We start from the raw sequence: 23,868 nt of genomic DNA on the forward strand, positions 1-23,868 counted from the left end.
CTTAACTGAAACCTCTCTCGATCCAGCACAGCAATGTCCATGAGAGCCTTGCCTCTCCAAGGACTCGCACTCCCGATTGTTTTTTGGCATGGTTGCTGCTGTCAATCACAGCCAGTGAGCCAATCAGGAGATTGGCTCAGTGTGTGAAAAGACATACAAAGCTGTGGCTCGGGAGCACCTATGCTTGGGTGCCCCCCTAGAAAGCTGCTTGCTGTGGGGGCACCCAGCAGGAGGGAGGGGCCAGGAGCACCAATGTGGGACCTGAGAAAAGGAGCATCCAGGCTGTGTATTTTTATTTTTTATACAAGGCTTTAATTTGTGCAGTAAAAAAAATAAAAAAGGGGGGGGGGGTGTATATACATGTGCATCATAATGGAGCAATACATAATATTATATTACATACACACACAAACCTTGGTTTGAGAGCGGTTTGCAAGACAAGCAACATTTTTAAATACATTTTGACTTGATATAAGAGTAGAATGTCATGTCACAACTTAGTACAAAAGAGAAGAGAGGCGCCTCTAAGTGTAGCAATATGGTTACATTAAATGAAGGTAGGACATTTAGCAACTCACATGGTTAATGATTAAAATGGGCACATATTAGTATGCAGGCAACCGGGGTAAAGCTGTCCACATAGACAATCCTTCTCGCCGCCATTTACGTCATCCCTTCCACAATGCGCTCCACGAGCGGTTCAAGCATGGCTTTCAGAAAGCTCTACTGCAGGGTAGTCTTCCAGATCACGATTGCAGACTGACATCAGTGAGAGCCGGCAGTGAGGAGGATGGTCTATGTGGATCGCTTTACCCCGGATCCTTGCATACTTAGATTTGACTTTTTTAATCATCAACCATGCGAGTTGCTAAATGTTGTACCTTCATTAAATTTAACCATATTACTACACTTAGCGACGCCTCTCTTCTCTTTTATACTCTGTAGCTCCTGCTGGATTTTGCTTCTAATCCCCTTGTGGAGGCTTCCATTTGTGGATGGACATTTTATGGTTACACAACCTATCACATTACTGTAAACTTTGTATATGGACTATAAAATGAAAGATGAATAAATAGTTGTGGATGAATCATTTGAGTTTGCATTCTTTTTTATGGGGAAATTTGCTTTGATATACAAGTGCTTTGGATTACAAGCATGTTTCTGGAACGAATTATGCTCGCAATCCAAGGTTTTACTATTTTACAGGGGTTGACAAATTTGCTTGGAATCTAGGAGCCAGCTAAAAAAGTTAGGAGCCAGAAAACGCGCCCCGTCCCGACGAGCTTGCGAGCAGAAGCGAATACATACGTGAGCAGCGCCCGCATATGTAAACGGTGTTCAAACCACACATGTGAGGTATCGCCGCGATTGGTAGAGCGAGAGCAATAATTATAGCCCTAGACCGCCGCTGTAACTAAAAAAATGCAACCAGTAGAATTTTTTAAAAAACGCCTATGGAGATTTTAAAGGGTAAAAGTTTGTCGCCATTCCACGAGTGGATGTAATTTTGAAGCGTGACATGTTGGGTATCAATTTACTCGGCGTAACATTATCTTTCATAATATTAAAAAAAATGGGGATAACTTTACCGTTGTCTTATTTTTTCATTAAAAAAAGTGTAATTTTTTCCCAAAAAATTGCGCTTGTAAGACCGCTGCGCAATTACAGCGTGACAGAAAGTATTGCAACGATCGCCATTTTATTCTCTAGGGTGTTGGGATAAAAAAGATATATAATGTTTGGGGGTTCTAATTAGAGGGAAGAAGATGGCAGTGAAAAATTACATTAGAATTGCTGTTTAACTTGTAATGCTTAACTTGTAATACCAACGGCCACCACCAGATGGCGCCAGCTTACACATCTGGTGGTAATAACTTGTAATACCAATGGCTCGCCACCAGATGGCGCCAGCCCCTTCCAAGTCACCAGGACCCCATTTCTAGTCGCCATGGCGACCGGGATTTGTCGAGCCCTGTACTATTATATATTAAAAATATTTTTTTTTACCACACTTAAAGTGGAAATAAACCCCTGATGTCTCCATATTCTGCTGGAATTTTTTTTTAAATAAATCAAGGATGTGGAGTCCTCAATCTCTTTCTCCTGTGCCAGCTAACACTGGGACTGCCACTGATTCAGGACGTGCCAATGAACACTTCTATTTGGTTACACTCAGAATGAGATCCCTGAACATCAAAGTTGTTGTTCACCAATCTCATCGCTCTCCACCCTGAAGAAAAAAACTTTGGCGATGAGACCAGGAATTAGAGACAACGCTGGTCTCGCCACCAGCAAAGTAAACAACTTAGCAGCAGCACTGGCGGGAGAGCAAGCGTGGCCACAGCAGCATGAAAGAAGGTGATCAGTGGCCTGTCAGCCACCGATTACACCAGGGATATGCAATTAGCAGACCTCCAGCTGTTGCAAAACTACAAGTCCCATCATGCCTCTGCCTCTGGGTGTCATGCTTGTGGCTGTCAGAGTCTTGCTATGCCTCATGGGAATTGTAGTTCAGCAACAGCTGGAGGTCCGCTAATTGCATATCCCTGGATTACACCAATCATGAAATGAGGAGAGTCCCTGTATGTCTGCAGACTCAGGGTCGGTAATGTAAACAAGAGCTTACAGTCAGGGAAAAAGTCTACCCACCGGGCATGTTACAAGCAGTGCTGCTTTACCCCATTGCAGTAATTTAAGGGTTAAACACAGTGCTGATCCACACAGCCAGAATCCTTTCCTCATCTGCCACCTCCTGCAGGCATTATGGCCACTACAGGAACCAAGATCATAGGAAATAAATACACTTTAGTAAGAAGAGTTATGTAACCATTCTAAAGAACTCTGGAGGAAAGTTGCATAAACTGGGATCGCAAAGTAACAATGGTTACATTTATTCACCAACACCCTCCAGCATTTTCTAGAATTGTTACAATATTACAGCTCTTCTTACCAAGGCTCCATGCATACTGGGCTTATAAAAAAAAAAAATGCCAGGTCCCCTAGTAGAAAAAAAACAAAACACTCATATAGAGCATTTTTGTACAGTTTAGGCGAGTTTCGTGCTTTTTCTGGCAGAAAGCTCAGAAACGCAAACCAGAAGGTTTTTTTTTCACCCAGCCTGGCTGTTGATAGTAGATCACAGGAATCAAAAAGCAGAAAAAAAATAAATAAAAAATCTCCAGGACCAATGGTCCCCACCGGAAGCCAGGTCCTTCTCCTACACTAGGAAGAAAAAAAACTGCTGGATGCAGTGTGAGGGGTTATAACCAGTAGGACCGCCCCCTGGTTTTGTTTTTACATGTTCTGCCTAGTCCTCTCCTGAAGGTGGCGATATAACCCTAAGGTCAAGATTGTGTCCGTCAATGAACGAAAGAGAAATACAGATTTCGAAGCAATCGGACGATAATTTGATTGTTGGTACAGAGTTTGAGAGCCAATCAGGACAGTTCATCTGATATTATTTGTTCGGACATGCACAATTTTTTTTTCATATGATGCCAGGCTGCAACTAACGATTATTTTCATAATCGATTAACTGGATAATAGCCTTAAAAAAAAGATATAGCATTTTTAATTTTTTTTTGGGTCAATTTGTTGTTGGGCAGATTACAAAACACAAATTGCCGCAAAAACAAATTAAATGCTTTTCTGCAGCTTCTCCATTGAAGTATATTGAACCAAAAAAAAAAAAAAGCACCGTTTTGCGTTAAAAAGTCCTCGTCCCTTTCCAAATATGCAGCAGCTAAAAAAAAATCATGGATGTGAACGTTTCCCATAGGAAAACATGTAAATGAACTGTAGTGTGTTTCTGCAAAAAGCACCAAAAAACAGAGGTGTGACCCAGGCCTGAGATGTTTAGTAACATAATGGGGTTAAAAAAAACAAAAATAAATACAAAAAGAGCAAATAATCGCTACTGTAAGGGTTTATTTTTTTACTGTGGGACAGTGAAAGTAATATTTACAGTAGCCATTTGCCTTTTTGTACTATAAAGGGCTCATTTTAGTTTAACCCCATTATGTTACTGGCCGATTAATCGATCATGAAAATTATAATCGATTAGTTGCTTCGGCACTAGCCAGATCATTCGATTTTCGTTTAATCAGTACAGCTGCCATTCGAAAATGCAATACAAATGCCATACAACACATGACATCACCTTAAATTTATTCTGTCATACGTGAATTTTCGTGACTTTAGTATACTCATCAGATTCGATCTAAGCTTAGCGTGCAAAAAAAAAAAAAAAAAAAAAAACAGGCGATCATTCGTCCGATAATCTCATTGTGTGTACCCCGCATAAGGCTGCATTCACACTTCAGCGTTTTGAATCACGGGCAGATTCGTCGCAAATCTGCCCGCGATATGAAAATCACTAATGTGTGAATGGCAAATTGTGGGACTCACATTTAAGATGCAATTAATTTGAACGACACCTCAAATCGTGGCGCTGGCCTTCTGCAATAAATTGAGCTGCAAATCAGGAAGCATGTCGCCCGAATGCAGCTATTGAATTTTTCCGTGACCCCGCGATGCGTGTTGCTGCGACTGCAGTGCCATTTATCGCGAAACAATTGCGGAAGACCTGCGTCATGATTGGAGGTGTCAATTAAATGAATGGCATCTTAAATGAGAGTACCGCTATTTATCATTCACACATCAGTGCTTTCAAATCGCAGGCAGATTCGCTGCAAATCTGCCCGCAATTCAAAATGCTGAAGTTCGAATGCAGCCTATACACTAAGCTCGAAATATGCCTGTAAATCGTCCTAATGTGTATGGACACATATGATAACACTGAGCAGCTTCTACAGGCAGAACACAAAACTGTAGAAGCTGTGATTTTTAAGCAAGTGTGCATGGAACCGAAAATCTATTCATTTCCAGAGATCGTCTTCATTAGGGAGATACACCCCTATTTGTGTGTAGTTGTCACCAGAACAGAAATAGAGGGGAAAACATCCAATAGGGACAGTCCTCAATGAAACAAAGAAAGCCGCTCCAGGTGAGCGAGTCTCTGGTTAATACATACACACACACACACGTCGGGTGCTAGCCCACCTTGCATGATGTGTGTCACAAAGCAAATGATTCCGGACGTCTGCACTCCCAAAAATCCTCTTAACAGATAACAGATGGAGCAGGGGACAAAGAGGTAGACGCATTTTGTGCATGTTAGTGCTTAGTTGTTACCCAAGCGCTAACATTTGCGCAAAACGCGCCTACCTCTTTGTCCCCTGCTCCACCTGTCACATGAAACTTCAATAAAGAGGATTTTTGAAGTGCAGCCATTCAGAATCATTTGCTTTATGATCCAATGGGGACACTCGTTCTGGCGAAAACCAAGGATTCCCTCTAACTTCCTGTTTTGGTTATGGGGCAGGAGATGAAAGGAAATTTACCCAATGAGGGGGGGTGTCACAGAAAAAAAAAATCCACAGACACTAATAGGTGTTATACCACCACCCCTTATTCTCTCCAAAAAAAGCTTGCCTTTAGTTCTTTTTAATGTTGTGTTCCACCATCTCATATTCGGTTTGCGAGAGGTTTACAGTTCACAATGTTGGCAAAATAAAACATACGTGCAAAACATGCTAAAGCCCTGCATTGTGGCGAGTGGTCAGGGAGGAGGTGCATCTGTAATCAATAGCGGTTGTTTTTTGTAAAGAGGGTTATTAGGGAAGCGGGGGGGGGGGGGGTGCCTTATGGTGTTTGCTCTTAAGCATGGGTGTTCGTATTCCTGAATAGGACAGGTTTACTTGAAATCAATAGCAACAACTATAACAAAGAAGACATCTGCCCCTTAAATCTACATACCCTGCTGGTTCAGAAAGAGACAGCTACAAAAGAGATCAACAACAACAAGCATTCAACTACACAGATAAGTATATAGTGACCAGCACACCTTGGATTTACAACCAAACGTTTCCACACACAGGTCACAGAAATCATCAGACCCACCCTAGGTGCGAGATTAGAAAATGAAATCAACCCCGCACATTTATTCTGGTGTCATTTAGGTCTCCTTCACACTACTGAGGACTTCAAAGTCGCGCGATTTTACCGCAATTTCAGGGAATGCCTGTGTAACTCACATAAAAGTTTAACCAACTCAAGTCGTACTTATATGAATGGTTGTAAATAGAAATCATGGGGGGGGGGGGGGGCGACTTGTCATGCTACTTTGCAGTCCCAATCGTGGGACAAGTCGTATAAGTGTGAAAGGGGCTTTAGGGTCCATTCACACCACATGCATAGGAGTGCACTGGGCAGCGCTGACCCGCAGTGCACCACTCTCAATACATAAAACACAAATATGGTTTAAACCAGCAATAAAGCAACCTAGGGGCTTGTTATATTCTAAACTTCTTAGCACACTTATCAGGTCATTTCATTTGATGGCTCTATTCAAATGTGTGTGGTTGTATGCAAAAAAAGCATCAGCATTGTGCTAGGTGCCAAGGAATATCAGCGTTTACATATGCTGCATGGGCCACCTGCCGCTCTCTGGGCATAGGAAAACACAGGAGTTTGAAGGTGCCCATACACAGAGCAGTTTTTAGTTTTTTTTTTTATATAAATATAACTTAGTTATTTAGTGCATAAACAATAACCACACAAATACAAAATGAAATGAAGAAAACTCCTCAAAAAGGAACCAAGCGCCAAAGAAAAAGTCTGTGATAACAGGTGCTCTTCATGAGCCGTGCTTCACCTTCACTCGTGTGGGAGAAATAAAGACTCGCCAGATGGCCAAACCATGGGAGACTTCATATGCTCAGATCCTTTGGAAGGTGAAATGCATCCCTTGGTGTATCCTTGAGCTCATAGGACTATATGGCTTGGTTAAAGCGGAAGTAAACCAGCACACAAAAAAAAAAACTGCAATGCATAATGAACTAGTGTGCTGCACACACTAGCTCATTATGAAATACTTACCTCAGAACGAAGCCCACAGGCTTTCACACTGAGACTGCAGGGCAGGAGTTTTCCAGGCGGTATTTAGGCGCTATACTGCCTAAAAAAACTCCTCAGTGTGAAAGGGGTCTAATGGTAAAGTGCTCACTTACATTATAAGATGGTGAAGAAAGGGGAAACACATTTTTCTTATTAAACTTTATTTGTATTGTGCAATCACATTTGGTCATGTTCCATTGCAGTGGGAGGCGCTGCATAGCATTGCTACAGCGATTTGTTGTGCAAAAAATGATGCGTGCAACATTTTACCACAGTGCAAGGCAACGCAGCGCATAGGTGTGAACAACACTAATTGCCACCAATGTTATTTCCCTTGATATTGTGTGGCGCTGCCTAGCACAAAGGCTCTGGTGGGAACCAGCCCTTAGGGCTCATTCACACTTGTGTGGAGACTAAGGATGAGCTCCGGCGTGTCCGCAAACCCCACGTGCAGAGCGCGCCAGGAAGTCGGCACTGCGCTGATCACAGGCAGCGAGACATTTCCCCATCTCTGTAGCCGCGCATCGGGACAATGTCTCACTGCCTGTGATTAGCGCAGCGCCGACTTCCTAGCGGGCTCTGCACCTGGGGTTTGCGGACACGCCGGAGCTAAACCTTAGTGGATACCTGTGCTTTATTTTCTACATGCCCTGTCCACACTACAATGGGACCCTCAGATCTCTGCATGTGCTTCTACATCCATGATGAGCTGCCGTACATAGAATGTCCCTTTAATAATGTTAAAGTAGTTTTAAGTCTACATTTTTTTGTTTGTTTTTTACCTTAATGCATTCTCTGCTTTGAGGTGAAAAACACTCCACTATCTCTCCAAGACCCTGGCTCCCTAAACACTTACCTGTCACCCCCTTCAGGGCCGTCCTGGCTGCAGCACTGCTCCTCCACTTCCTGGTCTCAAATGAGACAGAGAAGTCATAGGCTCCTACTGCTGTCAGTCAAACTCCTGTCAGGAAGTAGTGGGGTGTTAATTTCCAGTGCTGTGTGTGTCTTTGGATGCACACAGTCTGGCTCAGGAGCTCGGGCATGGGTGCCTCCTTAGTGCCGACTTGTTAGGAAGTTACGTGGAGGAGGGAGAAGACGACAGCGCAGGCAGGGGAGTGCCAAAGAGGAGGAAAGGGACCTTTCTATGCAATGTAGTTACACAGAGCAGGCAAGTATAATATCTTCTTTTTACCGTAAAAAAGAAAAAAAAGTAATCCTTAAGTATCACGTTATGGAAAAACAGAAGTCACTACTCACACAGGAAGCTGGATTGTGCAGGAGAGCGGGAACAAACCCTGAGCAACATTTTGAAAAACAGCACCGAGCATTTAAAGTGGTTGTAAACCCTTACATGTATCCAGTGAAGAGACTGGCTTCAGCTTATACACAGAGATTAAACAAATCCTCCTACATAGGTTGTACCTGTATAACTGCAGTCTTCGCTACATCCTTTCAAAGTGTTGAATTTTAAAGGCCAAGTTAAAAAAAAAATCCCTATGTACCAATATATCATTAATGTACTTATTTTGCAAAAATAAAAACATTTTTTTATTAATTCTACACAGGCTTACCCAACTCTCTTCATAACTGTTCAAAAACACTGCTTGATTAGTTCTGCCTTACTTCCTGGTCAGACTTTAGGTCATGACACAGGAAGGAGTTAACCAGCTGTGCGTGAATGATGCAGGGTGTGTGCTAATGAGATCAGCTGGTCAACTCCTTCCTGTGTCATGACCAGGAAGTAATCGAGCAGTGTGTTTAAACAACCATGGGAAGAGTTAGGTAAGCCCGTGTAGGATTAATGGAAAGCGGTTCTATTTTTCAAAAATAGATACATTAATGGTACATAGGGGAGCTGGAATTTAGAAAGAAAAGGAAGGTGAACTTAGCCTTTAAAGCTTGTCAGAGTTTAGAAAAAAGGGTGAAGTTACACTCTGCAGAGCTTAGTGAGGAGCATTCTAACTAAGAGCTGATTGGAGAGAAGAGACACCCCCACACAGGAAGATAGATGAGGATGTCAGTCTGCTGGAGTTCCCTCCCCTGTCACCTTTTTTCTCTTGGTGTCAAGAAAACTTGTCAGAAGTGAATTATGCTGATAGCAGAGTAACAAAGCAGCAGACAAAAATGACTCTCTGTGCACTTAACTGAGACAAGCACACACTATGGAGCGATATGCTTTGTTCATATTTCATGTCTGAGGTTTACAATCCCTTTAACCTCCTGTGGCCCCTTTTCTCCAGGGGTCAGGTCATGTAAAAATTGGGCTGAACACACGTAGGCCCAGGCACGTTTACTTGTGACAGTTTTGTTTTTCATAAAGAAGAATTAAGCATAACAAAAATTGAAGAATGGATAGGCAGCATGGGACCTTGGACCCCGGACAGCCATATCTATAGATCAGCTGTCAGCAGACAGGTCAGACTGTACCCAGGACTCCAGAGTCCAATCACAGATCTCCACTGTGTGTGTACAATCAGATCTATGGAAATAAATAGATTTCATCCAGATTAGCCTGTACACAGAATTCAGATGTCCAGTGTGTCTACAATCATATATATATATAATCTCTATCACACAAACATACAGTATACATCATCCAGATCAGACTGTATACAAGATTCCCGAATACACTCACACATCTCCAATGTGTATACAATCAGATCTATGTATATATGATCCAGATCAGACTGTATACAAGATTCCAGAATACACTCACAGATCTCGGCTGTGTATACAATCAGATCTAAGTATACATCATCCAGATCAGACTGTATACAAGATTCCCGAATACACTCACACATCTCCAATGTGTATACAATCAGATCTATGTATATATGATCCAGATCAGACTGTATACAAGATTCCAGAATACACTCACAGATCTCGGCTGTGTATACAATCAGATCTAAGTATACATCATCCAGATCAGACTGTATACAAGATTCCCGAATACACTCACAGATCTCCAATGTGTATACAATCAGATCTATGTATACAAGATTCCAGAATACAATCAGATCTATGATCATGCTCAGGCCTCCAGAGTCCATTCCCAGCTGTCCGGTATTTACAGTGCTCCTGGTTCTCCCTCCTCTGAGGGGACAGATGGTCAGCTGATGGGACATGATGGGATGGGGGTGATCAGCACCTTCTATGGGACCACAATGCTCTGATTACACCTGTCTCTGTCCCCTGGCTGTCAGGCAGATCGGTGACCCCGGGGTTCGGACATGACACATCCGGGGGAGTCAGTGACAACCCCCGATCATGCAGTGATGGGAGGCCAGCTATGGTGACCCGGGACTGGCTGATAACATGCCCGGTGTCCCCGGGATACACACAGGCCGCGATGCTCCCCTGCACCTCCCTGAGCATCTTCTATAGCAGCGGACACACCGCCCCCCGCCTCCAGTCCGTCCATTATTGGGGGCCCCTGTCCCCGACTTCCAGCACCCCGCCACCTCGGTGCCCGGCCCGCCGATGACAGACAACTCACCTCCGGGTGCAGGATCGGGACGCAGCTAGCGTCTTTCTCATACTCCTCCATAGTGTCAGCCATCTTGGTGTTAAATCCCCCACTGCATGCTGGGTAATGAGGAGCCAGAGGGAGAGGCTGACACACACAGGGCAGGATGGTGCTGAGCTCGGCTCACATGTCTGAATGAAGCCTGAACTATCCTCCCATTCATTACTAGAGCAGCCTGGGCTGTACACAGTGACCTGAGGGTGACACACACATCAATTCACCAACTTTATGCAGAAAATAGACAAAAAGTTTGGTGAAACCGTTCACCGATGTGCCTCACAGCTGCCATTACTAATGGAGGATGGAAGGCCACTTTCCTGGGATAGGACAAGACTTGGCAGAACATCATATGTGACATTTGTGGAAATTAGAGAGGTCCCCAACATGGCGCTTCCAGAGGGCCACACAATAGCAGATCATTTCCATGCATTGAGGTTCATAGCATTGAGTATATGAGCTATAATATAACGCACCTCAAAATTTCAATCCCTCTGTATTATCATCCCGTCCCCATCAACTCTTCTCTACCTTCAACTCTCTACTAAGGATGAGCTCCGGCGTGTTCGCATAGAACACTTGTGGATCCCGCCAGGAAGTCGGCACCCGCGCTGCGCTAATCACAGCCAGGCAGACATTTCCCGATGCTCGGCTGCAGAGATCGGGAAATGTCTGCCTGGCTGTGATTAGCGCAGCGTGGGTGCCGACTTCCTGGCGGGCTCCGGAGCTCATCCTTACTCTCTACTTAGTCCTCCACTCACCAACTCACTCACTGCCCAGGAGATTGCAAATCACTTCAAACAGAAGATTGATACAATTCGTGAGGAGATCTCTATTGTTCATATACCCTCCACGCTTTACACTTCATGCCCATGGGTACAATCATTTCTTCCCTCTATCAACCCCACCACTATAGACAAGGTTGCTGAACTACTTGCTAATGCCCATCTTTCCACCTGCCCCCTGGATCCTGTTTACTCGCAAATGTTACGTTCACCCCCTGGCTCTAGTCTACACTCTTTAACCCAATCTCTTCCTCTCTTCTAGCATCTTCCGCAACTCTCTAAAACATGCACTTGTCAGCCCTATACTTAAAAAGTCCTCACTGGACCCATCCAATCCTAACAACCTACCCCCCATCTCCTTGCTTCCCTTTTTATCCAAACTCCTTGAATGTCTGGTCTACAGCCGACTGAGCGACCATCTTGCTGATAATAGCCTTCTTGATCCCCTTCAGTCTGGATTTTGTCCTCAACACTCCATAGAAACAAAGAATCTACTAACGACCAAACCAATGTACACTATTCTGTACTTCTACTCCTGGACCTCTCTGCTGCCTTTGATACAGTTGACCACCACCTCCTCCACAAAATCTCCACGTCTTTGGTCTCCGTGACTGTAGTCTTCGCTGGTTCCTACTTATCCAACTGCACCTTAAGCGTTACTTACAATTCTACTTCCTCCTCTCCTCTTCCTTTCTCTGTTGGGGTCCCCCAAGGTTCTGTTCTTGGACCTCTCCTATTTTCAATCTACACCTCCTCCCTGGGTCAGCTGATAGCCTCCCACGGCTTCCAATACCACCTCTACGCTGACGACACTCAAATCTATTTCTCTGCCCCTCAACTCACTACTTCAGTCTCCTCACGTATCACTCGTTTTCTATCCGATATATCAGTCTGGATGTCACACCACTTCCTCACATTTAATTTATCCAAAACCTCACCCATGTACCTCTTCCCCTGATCTTTCGGTCAAAATCAATGGCACAACTAAAAGCCCATCCCTGCATGCCAAGGTGTAATCCTGGACTCTGAACTCTCCTTTTAAGCCCTACGTCCAATCACTGTCCAAATCTTGCCGCCTCAACCACCGCAACATCTCCAAAATACTCCCCTTTCTAACCAATGACAAAACAACGCTCTTAATTCACTCTCTGGTCATCCCTTGCCTCAACTACTGCAACTCCCTCCTCATTGGCTTACCTTTACATAGTTTATCCCCCCCCCCCTTCAATCCATCATGAATGTTGTTTCCAGACTCATCTACCTTACCAATCGCTCCGTGTCTGCTACTCCTCTCTGTCAATCCCTCCACTGACTTCCGCTCACCCAACACATTGAATTCAAAATACATCAAAAGCCATCCACAAGTCTGCCCCCAGCTACATCACTGACCTAGTCTCAAAATACCAACCTAATCGTTCTTTGTTCTTCTCAAGACCCCCTGCTCTCTAGCTGCCTCATCACCTTCTCTCATGCTTTCCTCCAGGACTTTTCCAGAGCCTCTCCAATCCTTTGGAACTCCTTACCCCAAACGGTCCAAATATCTCCTCCTCTATTAGCTTTTAGACAATCTTTGAAAACCCCCCTCTTCAGAGAAGCCTATCCTCCCCACACCTAACAACTGTATTTTCATTTTCACCATCTGATCATTCCCCACAGCTGTTACTCATTGTTCCACTTGACCCTCCCTTCATGACTTTAAGCTCTAATGAGCAGGGCCTTCTGATCCCTCCTGTATTGAATTGTATTGTAACTGTACTGTTTGCCCTCATGTTGTAAAGCCTTATAAATTATGTATAATGATAATAATGTGCCACAGCTGCCATTACTAATGTAGGATGGAATGCCACTTTCCTGGGATAGGACAAGAGTTGGCAGGACATCATATATTACAGTTGTGGAAATTAAAGAGGGCCCCATCATGACCCTTTCAGAGGGCCACACAATAGCAGCTCGTTTCCATGTGTTGAGGTTCATAGCATTGAGTTAGGCAGCCTATACATGAGCTATAACACACCTCAACATTTCAATCCCTCTGTATTTACTACCGCAATGCACCCTGAAGAAAAGTTGGGAGTAAGGGCTCATTTATACTTGCTTCAGCTTCAAAACGCATTAAAGAGGAAGTAAACCCCCCCCCCCCCCCGAAAAACGGGGAAAAACAAATCCTGCAATAGAAAGGCATAATGAGCTAGTATGCATAGCATACTAGCTCATTCTGTGGCACTTACCTGAAATCGAAGCCCCCAAAGTGCTCCCCATTCCCCGCCGCCGCATGCGCGGGAATACGGCATTAACCCAAATTATGCCATTCAGAAAAACGGCACGCTCAGTGCGCCTGCGCCTCTCATTATTGTAAATGTCTCCTAAACCGTGCAGGTTTAGGAGATATTTCTTGCACCTACAGATAAACCTTAATCTAGGCTTACCTGTAGGTGCAAGTTGTGTGGTTGGGTTTAACTTTAACGGCTAGTTTACACTTGCTTCAAAATAAGGCTTTGGACAGGCTTTGTTAACCGATTGTCGACCGGCTCACGCCGATATACGTCGGCAGAATGGCACGGCTGGGCAGATTGACGTATATATACGTCGCCTTTAAGATGCAGCATTGTGTGCGGCGCGCACGCCGCAAGCTCCGGGAGTGTTTCCTGCAGACTCGATGTCTGCGGGGATACCCACGATCGTCTCACGGAGAGGAAGAACTGGGAAATGCTAACATAAACAAGCATTTTCCCATTCTTCCTAGTGACAGGACACTGATCACAGCTCCCTGTAATCGGGAGCGGTGATCAGTGTCGTGTCACACATAGCCCATCCCCCCTACAGTTAGAACACATCCCTGGGACATACTTAACCCCTTCAGCTCCCCCCGTTACCCCTTCACTGCCAGTCACATTTACACTGTAATAAGTGAATATTTATAGCCATGGCGGCTGGTGCTCAAAATTTTTGGGAGGGCGCAAACACAGCCCATCAAACGCAGCCACTGTGCCATCAAATGCAGCCACTGTGCCATCAAAGGCAGCCACTGTGCCATCAATTGTCGCCACTGTGCCATGCCATCAATTGTCGCCACTGTGCCATCAATTGTTGCCACTTTGCCATGAAATCAATTGTCGCCACTGTGCCATCAATTGTCGCCACTGTGCCATGCCATCAATTGTCACCACTGTGCCATCAATTGTCGTCACTGTGCCATGCCATCAAATGCAGCCACTTTGCCATGCCATCAAACGCAGCCACTGCGCCATCATTTATCGCCACTGTGCCCATCAATTGTCACCACTGTGCCATGCCATCATACGCAGCCACTGTGCCACCAATTGTCACCACTGTGCCATCAATTGTCGCCACTATGCCATAAATTTTTTTTTACCAAACATATGTAGAAGAATTCATTTCGGCCTAAACTGAGAAAAAAATATGTTTTTTTTTTTTAATATATATTTTTGGGGGGTATTTATTATAGCAACAAGTAAAAAAAATTTTTTTTTTTCAAAATTGTCGCTTGTTTTCTGTTTACAGCGCGAAAAATAAAAACCGCAAAGGTGATCAAATACCACCAAAAGAAAGCTCTATTTGTGGGGAAAAAAAGGACGTCAATTTTGTTTGGGAGCCAAGTTTCATGACCACGCAATTGTCAGTTAAAGCGACGCAGTGCCAAATTGCAAAAAGTGCTCTGGTCTTTGGGCAGCAAAATGGTCTGGTGCTGAAATGGTTACATGATCACTAAAGGAAAAAAATGTTTTTGCTGAAATGACTGTTTACAGGGTATAGAGACATAATAGTTAACTGATTCCTTTTAAAAACGATTAAAAATAGATAAAAATCAATCATATAATGTGCCTCTTAGATGCAAAAACGAAACTGAAACTAGTTTAGTCTTTGCATGTTATTTTATGCCTCTGTGCTGGACAGTGCCATAGAGAGTCATGGCTAGGAAAACGAAACTAAACTCTCCCATCACTTTTTTTATATGGAGCCAGACAACCAGAAAGTGTCCAGAACAGAGTAGTATTACAGCAACATCAGAGCAAAAACGAGCAATGAGGACATGAAACCAGGACTGCAGTAAGGTAAAGGAAGCTATTTAGCTAAAAAAAATAATTCCTTTAGTGACCCTTTAAGGCTCCACTGACACCTATGCAGTTTGCTTTTGAGCGTTTCTGCAGTGCTTTTTTTTGCAGCGATTTTTGCTTTTTTTACACCTTTTTTTATAATTTTTTTAGAAAATTTGTTGTTAGGCAGATTAAAAAACGCAAAGTGCAAATCACGGCTAAATTGCAGTAAAAATTCACTACACTGTTACACACTTTACTCTGCAGCTTCTGAAATGAAATCTATTGAACCAAAAAAGCAAAAAAATTACAGTTTTGCATTTAAAAAAGGCACAAAAATGCATAATTGTGAACGTTTTCCATAGGAACCCATATTAAAAATAATGTCCTGTGTTTCTGCAAAAAGCATGAAAAAACGCATTGGTGTGAACAGAGCCTATTGCCTTGTACACACGATCAGTTTTCCCGACACTTTCCCGCAAAGAAAAGATTGAGAGCAGGATCTAAATTTTCGTGACAGGAAAAACTCCAATCGGGAATTACGGTCGTCTGTATGCAATTACGATACAAAAAAAACGTGCATGCTCAGAATCAAGCAGAAGAGCCAAACTGCCTATTGAACTTCATTGATCTCAGCTCGTCCTACGTGTTGTACGTCACCCCGTTCTTGGCGTTCGGAATTTCAGACAAGATTTGTGTGACCGTGTGTATGCAACACAAGTTTGAGCCATTTTCCTGCTGGAAAAAAAAAAACACGGTTTTCCTGTTTAAAGAACTGATCGTGTGTACGCTGCATTAGTGTCCCTTAGTTCCTGTGTAGTCACTATGCATGCTCCTTTTCTGGTGGTTACCAGTTGTGCAACATCCCCTGTGCAACACAGTTGTGTAACATCCCTTTGTAACATTGTAAAGTAATTACATCACTGCTCACTGTAGAGGGAACATTGGGCATCTCAGATTCTCAGTCTGTCCCGTACACATTGGGGTTGATTTACTAAAACGGGTGCAAATCTGGTGCAGCATGTACATAGCAAAAATTATACCCCAAAATACATTATGTTACTCCTCCTGAGTATTGCGATACCACATGTGTGAGACTTTTACACAGCCTGGCCACATACAGAGGCCCAACATTGAAGTAGCACCTTCAGGCGTTCTAGGAGCATAAATTAGACTTCTCGGGCCAGATCCACAAAAACCGGGCGCAACTTAAAAAAATCCCATTTAAGTTACACTGCCTTAAAATTTCTACCTAAGTGCCCGATCCACAAAGCACTTACCTAGAAATTTCAGGCTGTGTAACTTAAATCCGGCCGGCGCAAGGCGTTCCTATTCAAATGGGGCGAGTCCCATTTAAATGAGGCGCGCTCCCGCGCCGGCCGTACTGCGCATGCGCGAAGTTACGTTACGCCGAGTTTTGTGGATCACGCCGGCTTAAAAAAGTTGCACTGCGGGCCCCCCCACCCCAGAGCACCCTGTCCTCATGTTGATGAGGACAGGACCTCTTCCCGACAACCCTGGCCGTTGGTTGTCGGGGTCTGCGGGCGGGGGCTTATCGGAATCTGGGAGTCCCCTCAAATAAGGAGGCCCCCAGATACCAGCCCCCCACCCTAAGTGAATGGACAAGGGTTTTTAAAATCATTTATTAGTCTGCTCCGGAGGCCCCCCCTGTCTTCTTTAGCTCTAATACCAGGGAGGGCTTCTTCTTCCGCTCTCCGGGGGTCTTCTCCGCTCTCCGGGGGGGGTTTCTTCTTCCGCTCTCCGGGGGGGGGTCTTCTCCGCTCTCCGGGGGTCTTCTTCTATCTTCGCCGCTCTCCGCTGTTGACTCGGCGCACCCCGGTTCTTCTGCAGCTGTCCGGTGCCTTCTCCTTCAGCGCTGGCTGCCTGCTATCTTCGTGTGTTAGCTCAATTACTAGCAGGCAGCCAGCGCGGTCTTCTGTGACGTCATCTTCTTCTCTTCTCTTCTTCTACCTTCTTCCGATGTTGACACGACGCCTCTTCTCACTGCAATGATGGAAGCGCGCCTTGCATCCCATTTATATAGGCATCACCGTCCCATCATGCTCCGTTAGGTACCCACGTGGGTAGGCACCCACCACGTGGGTACCTACCGGAGCATGATGGGACGGCGATGCCTATATAAATGGGATGCAAGGCGCGCTTCCATCATTGCAGTAAGAAGAGGCGTCGTGTCAACATCGGAAGAAGGGAGAAGAAGAGAAGAGAAGAAGATGACGTCACAGAAGACCGCACTGGCTGCCTGCTAGTAATTGAGCTAACACACGAAGATAGCAGGCAGCCAGCGCTGAAGGAGAAGGCACCGGACAGCTGCAGAAGAACCGGGGTGCGCCGAGTCAACAGCGGAGAGCGGCGAAGATAGAAGAAGACCCCCGGAGAGCGGAGAAGACCCCCCCGAGAGCGGAAGAAGAAACCCCCCCCCCCGGAGAGCGGAGAAGACCCCCGGAGAGCGGAAGAAGAAGCCCTCCCTGGTATTAGAGCTAAAGAAGACAGGGGGGGCCTCCGGAGCAGACTAATAAATGATTTTAAAAACCCTTGTGTTGTGTGTTTAATAACTATCACTTTGCCTCCAGGTGAATGGGTAGGGGTACGATGTACCCCATATCCATTCACTTAGGGTGGGGGGCCGGTATCTAGCCCCCCGCCCGCAGACCCCGACAACCAACGGCCAAGGTTGTCGGGAAGAGGTCCTGTCCTCATCAACATGGGGACAGGGTGCTCTGGGGTGGGAGGGCCCGCAGTGCGCCCCCCTGCCCCAGAGCACCCAACCCCCCCATGTTGAGGGCATGCGGCCTGGTACGGCTCCGGAGGGGGGGGGGGCGCTCGCTCGTCCCCACTCCCATTCCTGGCCGGCCGGGTAGCGTGCTTTGGATACGGGTCTGGTATGGATTGTAGGGGGACCCCCTACGTCGATTTTTCGGCGTAGGGGGGGTCTCCTTACAACCCATACCAGACCTAAGGGCCTGGTATGCTCCTGGGGGGGGAACCCATGCCGGTTTAGATTTTACAAATTGCCGTGGAGTTCTCCCTCAGGAATGCATACCAAATGCCGTCGCTTGAATGTGCTTTTACAAGGTGTTACTAACTTTACATTTTGTAAAACCAGCCCTAATTTTACACTTGCAAACTAAAACTTACGGCGAAAAAACGAAGCTGAAAAGCTTTGTGGATCGCCCTAAGTGCTAATTTGCATACTAGAAGCGGCATTTCGACTCGAAATGCCCCCAGCGGCGGATGCGGTACTGCATCCTAAGATCCGGCAGTGTAATTCAATTACACATGCCGGATCTTCTGCCTAACTTTGGAAAACTGCTTCTGTGGATCAGTTCCAAAGTTAGGACAAGGGATACGATGGAGTAACAGCAGTTACTCCGTCGTATCTCTTTTGTGGATCTGGCCCCTCATTTCTCAACCACCTTGAAGGCCCTGGCCAGGACAATGGAATTGCCCACAAAATGACCCCATTTTGAAAAGCAAACACCCCAACGTATAATCTATGAGGCATAATGAGTCTTTTGAATGGTTCATTTTTTCCAGAAGTTTTTTAAAAATGTGGAAAAAAAATTAAAACTCATTTTTTTTTACACAAAGTTGTCAATTTATAAGATATTTCCAACACATAGCATGTACATAGCAAACATTACACCCCAAATACATTCTGCTACTCCTCCTGAGTATGGCGATACCACATGTGTGAGACTTTTACACAGCCTGGCCACATACAGAGGCCCAAAATCCAAGTAGCACCATTCTAGGAGCATAAATGTACACATTTAGGCCCGGATTCACGTAAATCAGCGTATATTTGTGCGGGCATAGCGCATCTCAAATGCGCTACGCCGACGTAACATTGAGAGACAAGAACAGTATTCACAAAGCACTCGCTCCCAACGTTGCGCCAGCGTAACGTCAATTGTCCGGCGTAAGCCCGCCTAATTCAAAGTAGGAAGGAAGTGGGTGTGATCCATTTAAATGAAGCTTGACCCCATGCAAATGATGGGCCGAACGAACGGCGCATGCGCGCGCATGCTTACAATCACGTCGAATTTACTCCCTAAGATACGACGGCTCAATGCCTACGACGTGAACCTAACCTACGCCCAGCCCCATTCACGTACGACTTACGTAAACGACGTAAAATATGTCGGCTGTTCCCTGGTCCATACCCTAACATGACTTACACCTGCTTTATGTGGAGTAACTTTACGCCGGACGTACGCCTTACGTAAACGGCGTAGATTTCTGCGACGGGCGTAAGTACGTTCATGAATCGGCGTATCTCGCTCATTTGCATATTCAACCCGTAAATCAATGGAAGCGCCCCTTGCGGCCAGCGTAAATATGCGCCCAGGCTCCAACGGCGTAGATACGACAGCGCATCTGTGCACTTACGCGGCGTATACAAAGAAGGGGGTAAAACTTTCCAGAGGTCAAGTGGTTAAAATGTCAGGATAAGTGTTTACTTGTTTACTTTTACTACTGGTGTTTTATTGTTTTTCTTTTTCTATAGCACTCTTAGGCCCCTTTCACACGGGCTTTGCGATCAGGTCTGTCTGTTAGTTTTTCAGGCGGACCTGATCAGACACTCTATTCACCCCTATGGGGCAGCGAATGTCAGCAGTGACATGTCCACTGACTAGGGTTGCCACCTGTCCGGGATTTATCCGGACAGTTTGGGTTTGGAATGATGCGTTCGGGTTTCAGACCACCTGAAACCCGGACGCATTATTCAGACCAGGCTATGGCTTCCCAGCAGGGTTGCTGGCTGCAGTTGTCTAAGCTAATTGTGTCTATTACACTCTCTTTCACACTGCCCAAAGCCAGCGCTAACAATTACCCCTCCCCTACACAGATGGGAGAGGAGAAAGGGCTTAATCTACTTCTCTTCCTCTCGTCCCTACAACTCTGTGTCTGCCCACACTCCAGCAGCCTCAGCTACATCTGGATAAGAGGTGCTGACTGCCAAGGGGTGAGTGAGCTCACCATCCATCATCCCTGTCTGTGACTGAAGTCTCCCCCCTTCTCTCTCCTGCCTCTGAGTGAGTACATTAAGATAAATCAGGATTCTCAGAGCACCCCTTACATCAGAGTTCCCCTTTACACCAGAGGCCACAGTGTACCCCCTTACATCAGAGTACTCTCTGTACATCAGAGTTCCCCCTTGGATCAGGGTTCCAAGAGGACCCCTTATGTTAGAGTCCCCAGAGTTTTCCGTTACATCAGAGTCTGCAGAGTCCCCCCTTACAGTGTAAAGGAACTCTGCAAGTTCAGAAGTAAAAGGGGAAATCTGTGGACTCTGATGTAAATGGGGACTCTTGTGATTACCTTCATTTGATTAGAAATGTTATTTAATTGCAAAATATATGTATAGTTCATACTATAAAAAAAAGATTGCTGTGCGCCGCTAAAGTGTTCGGGTTTGACTTGAAGAAAAGGTGGCAACCCTACCGCTAACATCCGATGCTAGACGTTCCAAACCAGACATATGGAGACCCTATTTTCCGTCAGTTTGGTGGATCGGATTGGATTAAAACAGACAGGCGGTCCGTTTTCATCTGATCTCCCCATAGAGGTCCGTCTCTGCACAGTGAGTGGAGATGGACCTGTCATCCACCTGCTCAGCAGGGATCAGCAGAGCGGAGCGATGCCCCGATGAGCAAAGTGGAGCCCGCGTGAAAGAGCCCACATCTTTTAAAGAGGGATCTGCAGTGGATTCTTTTTTAGAGGCTGTTGCCAGCGTGGCTGACATACTTGCCATCTTCTAAATACTTGTTTGTTTTTTGACAACTGAAGGGGCATTCTGAATATGAACACTGCACTGCTAAGGCGGGTGGATAGCATCTTTATCTCTGCCTCAGCAAATCAGAGGAAACCTTGTATTCCCCGATAAAATGCAATGCTTCCTGTGAATGAATGAGCATCACTTCTTTTTATTTTTACTTTTTATTTTTATTCGTTTTTTTTTCTCTTATTTTTACAAAATACAACACAACAGTCATCCCCGCATAAACCACCTCCCATCTCCCAGTCATGCAGGTGGACTTGTCCATTGTTCCAACTAAAGCCTCGTACTCACGTCTGGTTTTCCCAGCAGGAAAACTGCCAAGAGAGCATTTGGCTGGGAAATCCCGGCCGTGTATGTATGCTCCCTAGCAGTTTTCCCGTCAGGAAAACAGCCGAGAATCCCGACGGGAAAATAGAGAACCCTGCTCTCTATTTTCCCGTCGGGATTCCCAGCAGAGTGTTTCCTGCCGAGAAAACCGGTCGTCTGTATGCTTACCTGTCCCAGGTAAACCCACGCATGCTCGATAAGAGTTCGACGCATGCACGGTAGCATACAAGTTTAGTGTGGGGTGTAGCAAGATGGCGGCGACGGCATCGGATGTGACGAGCGCCGGTTAGTCGTAGTCGATGGCGTCACCGCATTCTTGCCATTTAAAAGAATGGAGGTTCTTTTGAATGGCCGTCTGTATGCACGGCTTTGCAAGACAAGCTTGCCAGGAATCCCGTCAGGAAAACCTACGTTTTTTTCCTGATGGGATTCCCGGCCGTGTGTACAGGGCCTAAGTCTTCATTACTTCACACTTAGTACTCCCTCTCTTCATCCTCCCATTTACTCACTCCAATCTACTACATTCTCATTTTTCTTGATCTAGGTTCTATTAGGTCACTTCTCATCATTTGAATGCTTTCTACTCTGTTAGTATTCAGATGTTAATCCTGCTTGCTTCCCACCAGGGTTTCCAGATATTAAATAATTTTTTTAAGGCCCCTTGCTTTAAACAAACCGATTTTTCCTTAAGAATTACCGCATTCATGTTATTTACCCATTCTCTACTGGACCATCACTTCAGTTCAATTTTGTTCTGGTGGCAGATCGAAAACCTCTGTCCCGCTGCTGGAACAAAGCAATATATACCGTACTATATGTAGCTGATGCTACATACTGTTTATACAGTGCTGACAGTAAGCACACCTATTAGCATCAGTTTGATCCAAATTAACTAGTTAAAGTCACCAAAAACTTGGAGTTAGGCTTTAATCTCTTCACTGTGCTTTAGGGGTAGGGCGGCCTGCTATTTCACCTCCATCCAGCCCACAGGATTGGCTATCAGGGGATGGACTGCTGAGCCAGAGTAACATGCACATGCCAGGTTTGAGCATGTGGCACAGAGCATTACTAGCTACCTCTTACCTGGTTAGAAAAGAGTATGTGAGATTTATCAATATCAAGAGGACATCTTCAGCATCAGTGGACATCACCATGGAGGCCTTCAGCTATCCTTAGTTGTTCCAAACTTGTGTGCTGTCACAGAGATTTGCTGCTGGCAGTAGAGTTCTGCTTAAACCCCCTTTCACACTGGGGTGGTGCCAGCGTTAGAGGTAAAGACATGTATGCAGCCGTAGTAAAATGGAGGCGCAGGACAGACATGACAGGGTGAAAAGGAGTTTACAGGAAGGAATAGGTAAAGGAAAAGGGGGGTTGATCAAGGAAAGAACTGGTTCTTACCTGATTGGAGTACAAGATTAGACAAGGAGGGGTGGTATAGATGTAGCGCCCCCTTACTTTCAGTATGGGCACTCCGCTAAAGTTAGTGGGGAATGGGAGAGTTACCTTGCTCCCATTCACTATTTGTCTAAATTTTGGGACTTCTGTCATCCCAGAAATGTCCACTGGGTCAGTCTGTGGTCCAGGGAAGCAATGTCATCCCTGGCCAGCAGTTGGCGCCAGAGGGGTTCTGGCAGAGTAAGTTTCTCCAGCAGCCAATCAGAGGAGCTTTTTCCCTCGCGGGGCGTGCTGGAGAGGAGTATATCTGTGACAGGTGTCATGTGTTCTAAAATCTTTGCGGGGTCCCCATTCCAGGTGCGGCATCCACATTCAGGGTGCGCGCATCCATGGACCCCGCCGGCGTGGCCCACCTGGCCATAATTGCAGACTACTTGGAACCTTTTGGGCCCCCCTCTACTTGGAACCTCATCCGGAGGTACAAGGGGACCCCAGTGACCGGGTTCCCGATTCTATTGAAAGGATCCCAGGCTGGGTGCCGTTCGATTGGGGAGTCAGTTTGAGGAGGACCCGGAGGCAGGTCGTCCAACAGAGCCTGGACAAACCAATTGGGGATCCCAGTGACCAGAGTACTGACAGGTATGTTCGCTGTCATCTGGTGACCGATGCAGAAATCTACTGGGAGGATTCGCTCCATCTATCTATCTAGCTCAGTTATTGTAATTGGCCTGTGGCAGAGGCCCGAGCCAGGTCTGTGAGGGAGGCCTGTTCCTCCCAGAAATCCTAAGTGACATCTCGGCTGCCAGGCCTGTAAAAAGGGGTCTGTCCGGGGGCACTTTACCCACTCAGTTGGAGTGGCGACGAGTTACAAATTGGTACTATGCAGAGCAGTACTGACTGCTCTATTTAATATCCAGGCCTGATACTGCAAGGTTCTTCCTCTCTCTTTATTCATCAACTTTGTCCTTCCCAATTGATGTTGATGTTGGCTGTGTTGACCTGGAAAATAAAGCATTGGAAAAA

General features: G+C 45.6%; 1 protein-coding gene across 1 annotated transcript in view; it reads right to left on the reverse strand.

Annotated features, from left to right (window-relative positions):
• ZDHHC17 (zinc finger DHHC-type palmitoyltransferase 17) overlaps window positions 1-10,645 on the reverse strand; it is a 78,717-nt gene extending 68,072 nt beyond the window's left edge. Inside the window, exon 1 of the mRNA XM_040343959.1 lies at window positions 10,454-10,645. Within this exon, the coding sequence (XP_040199893.1) occupies window positions 10,454-10,516 (63 nt within the window). The 5' untranslated portion in view covers window positions 10,517-10,645. The remainder of the gene's footprint in view (window positions 1-10,453) is intronic.
• Between the last annotated feature and the right edge of the window lie 13,223 nt (window positions 10,646-23,868).

Source organism: Rana temporaria, chromosome 3 (genome assembly GCF_905171775.1).
Source record: "Rana temporaria chromosome 3, aRanTem1.1, whole genome shotgun sequence".
NCBI lineage: Eukaryota > Metazoa > Chordata > Amphibia > Anura > Ranidae > Rana > Rana temporaria.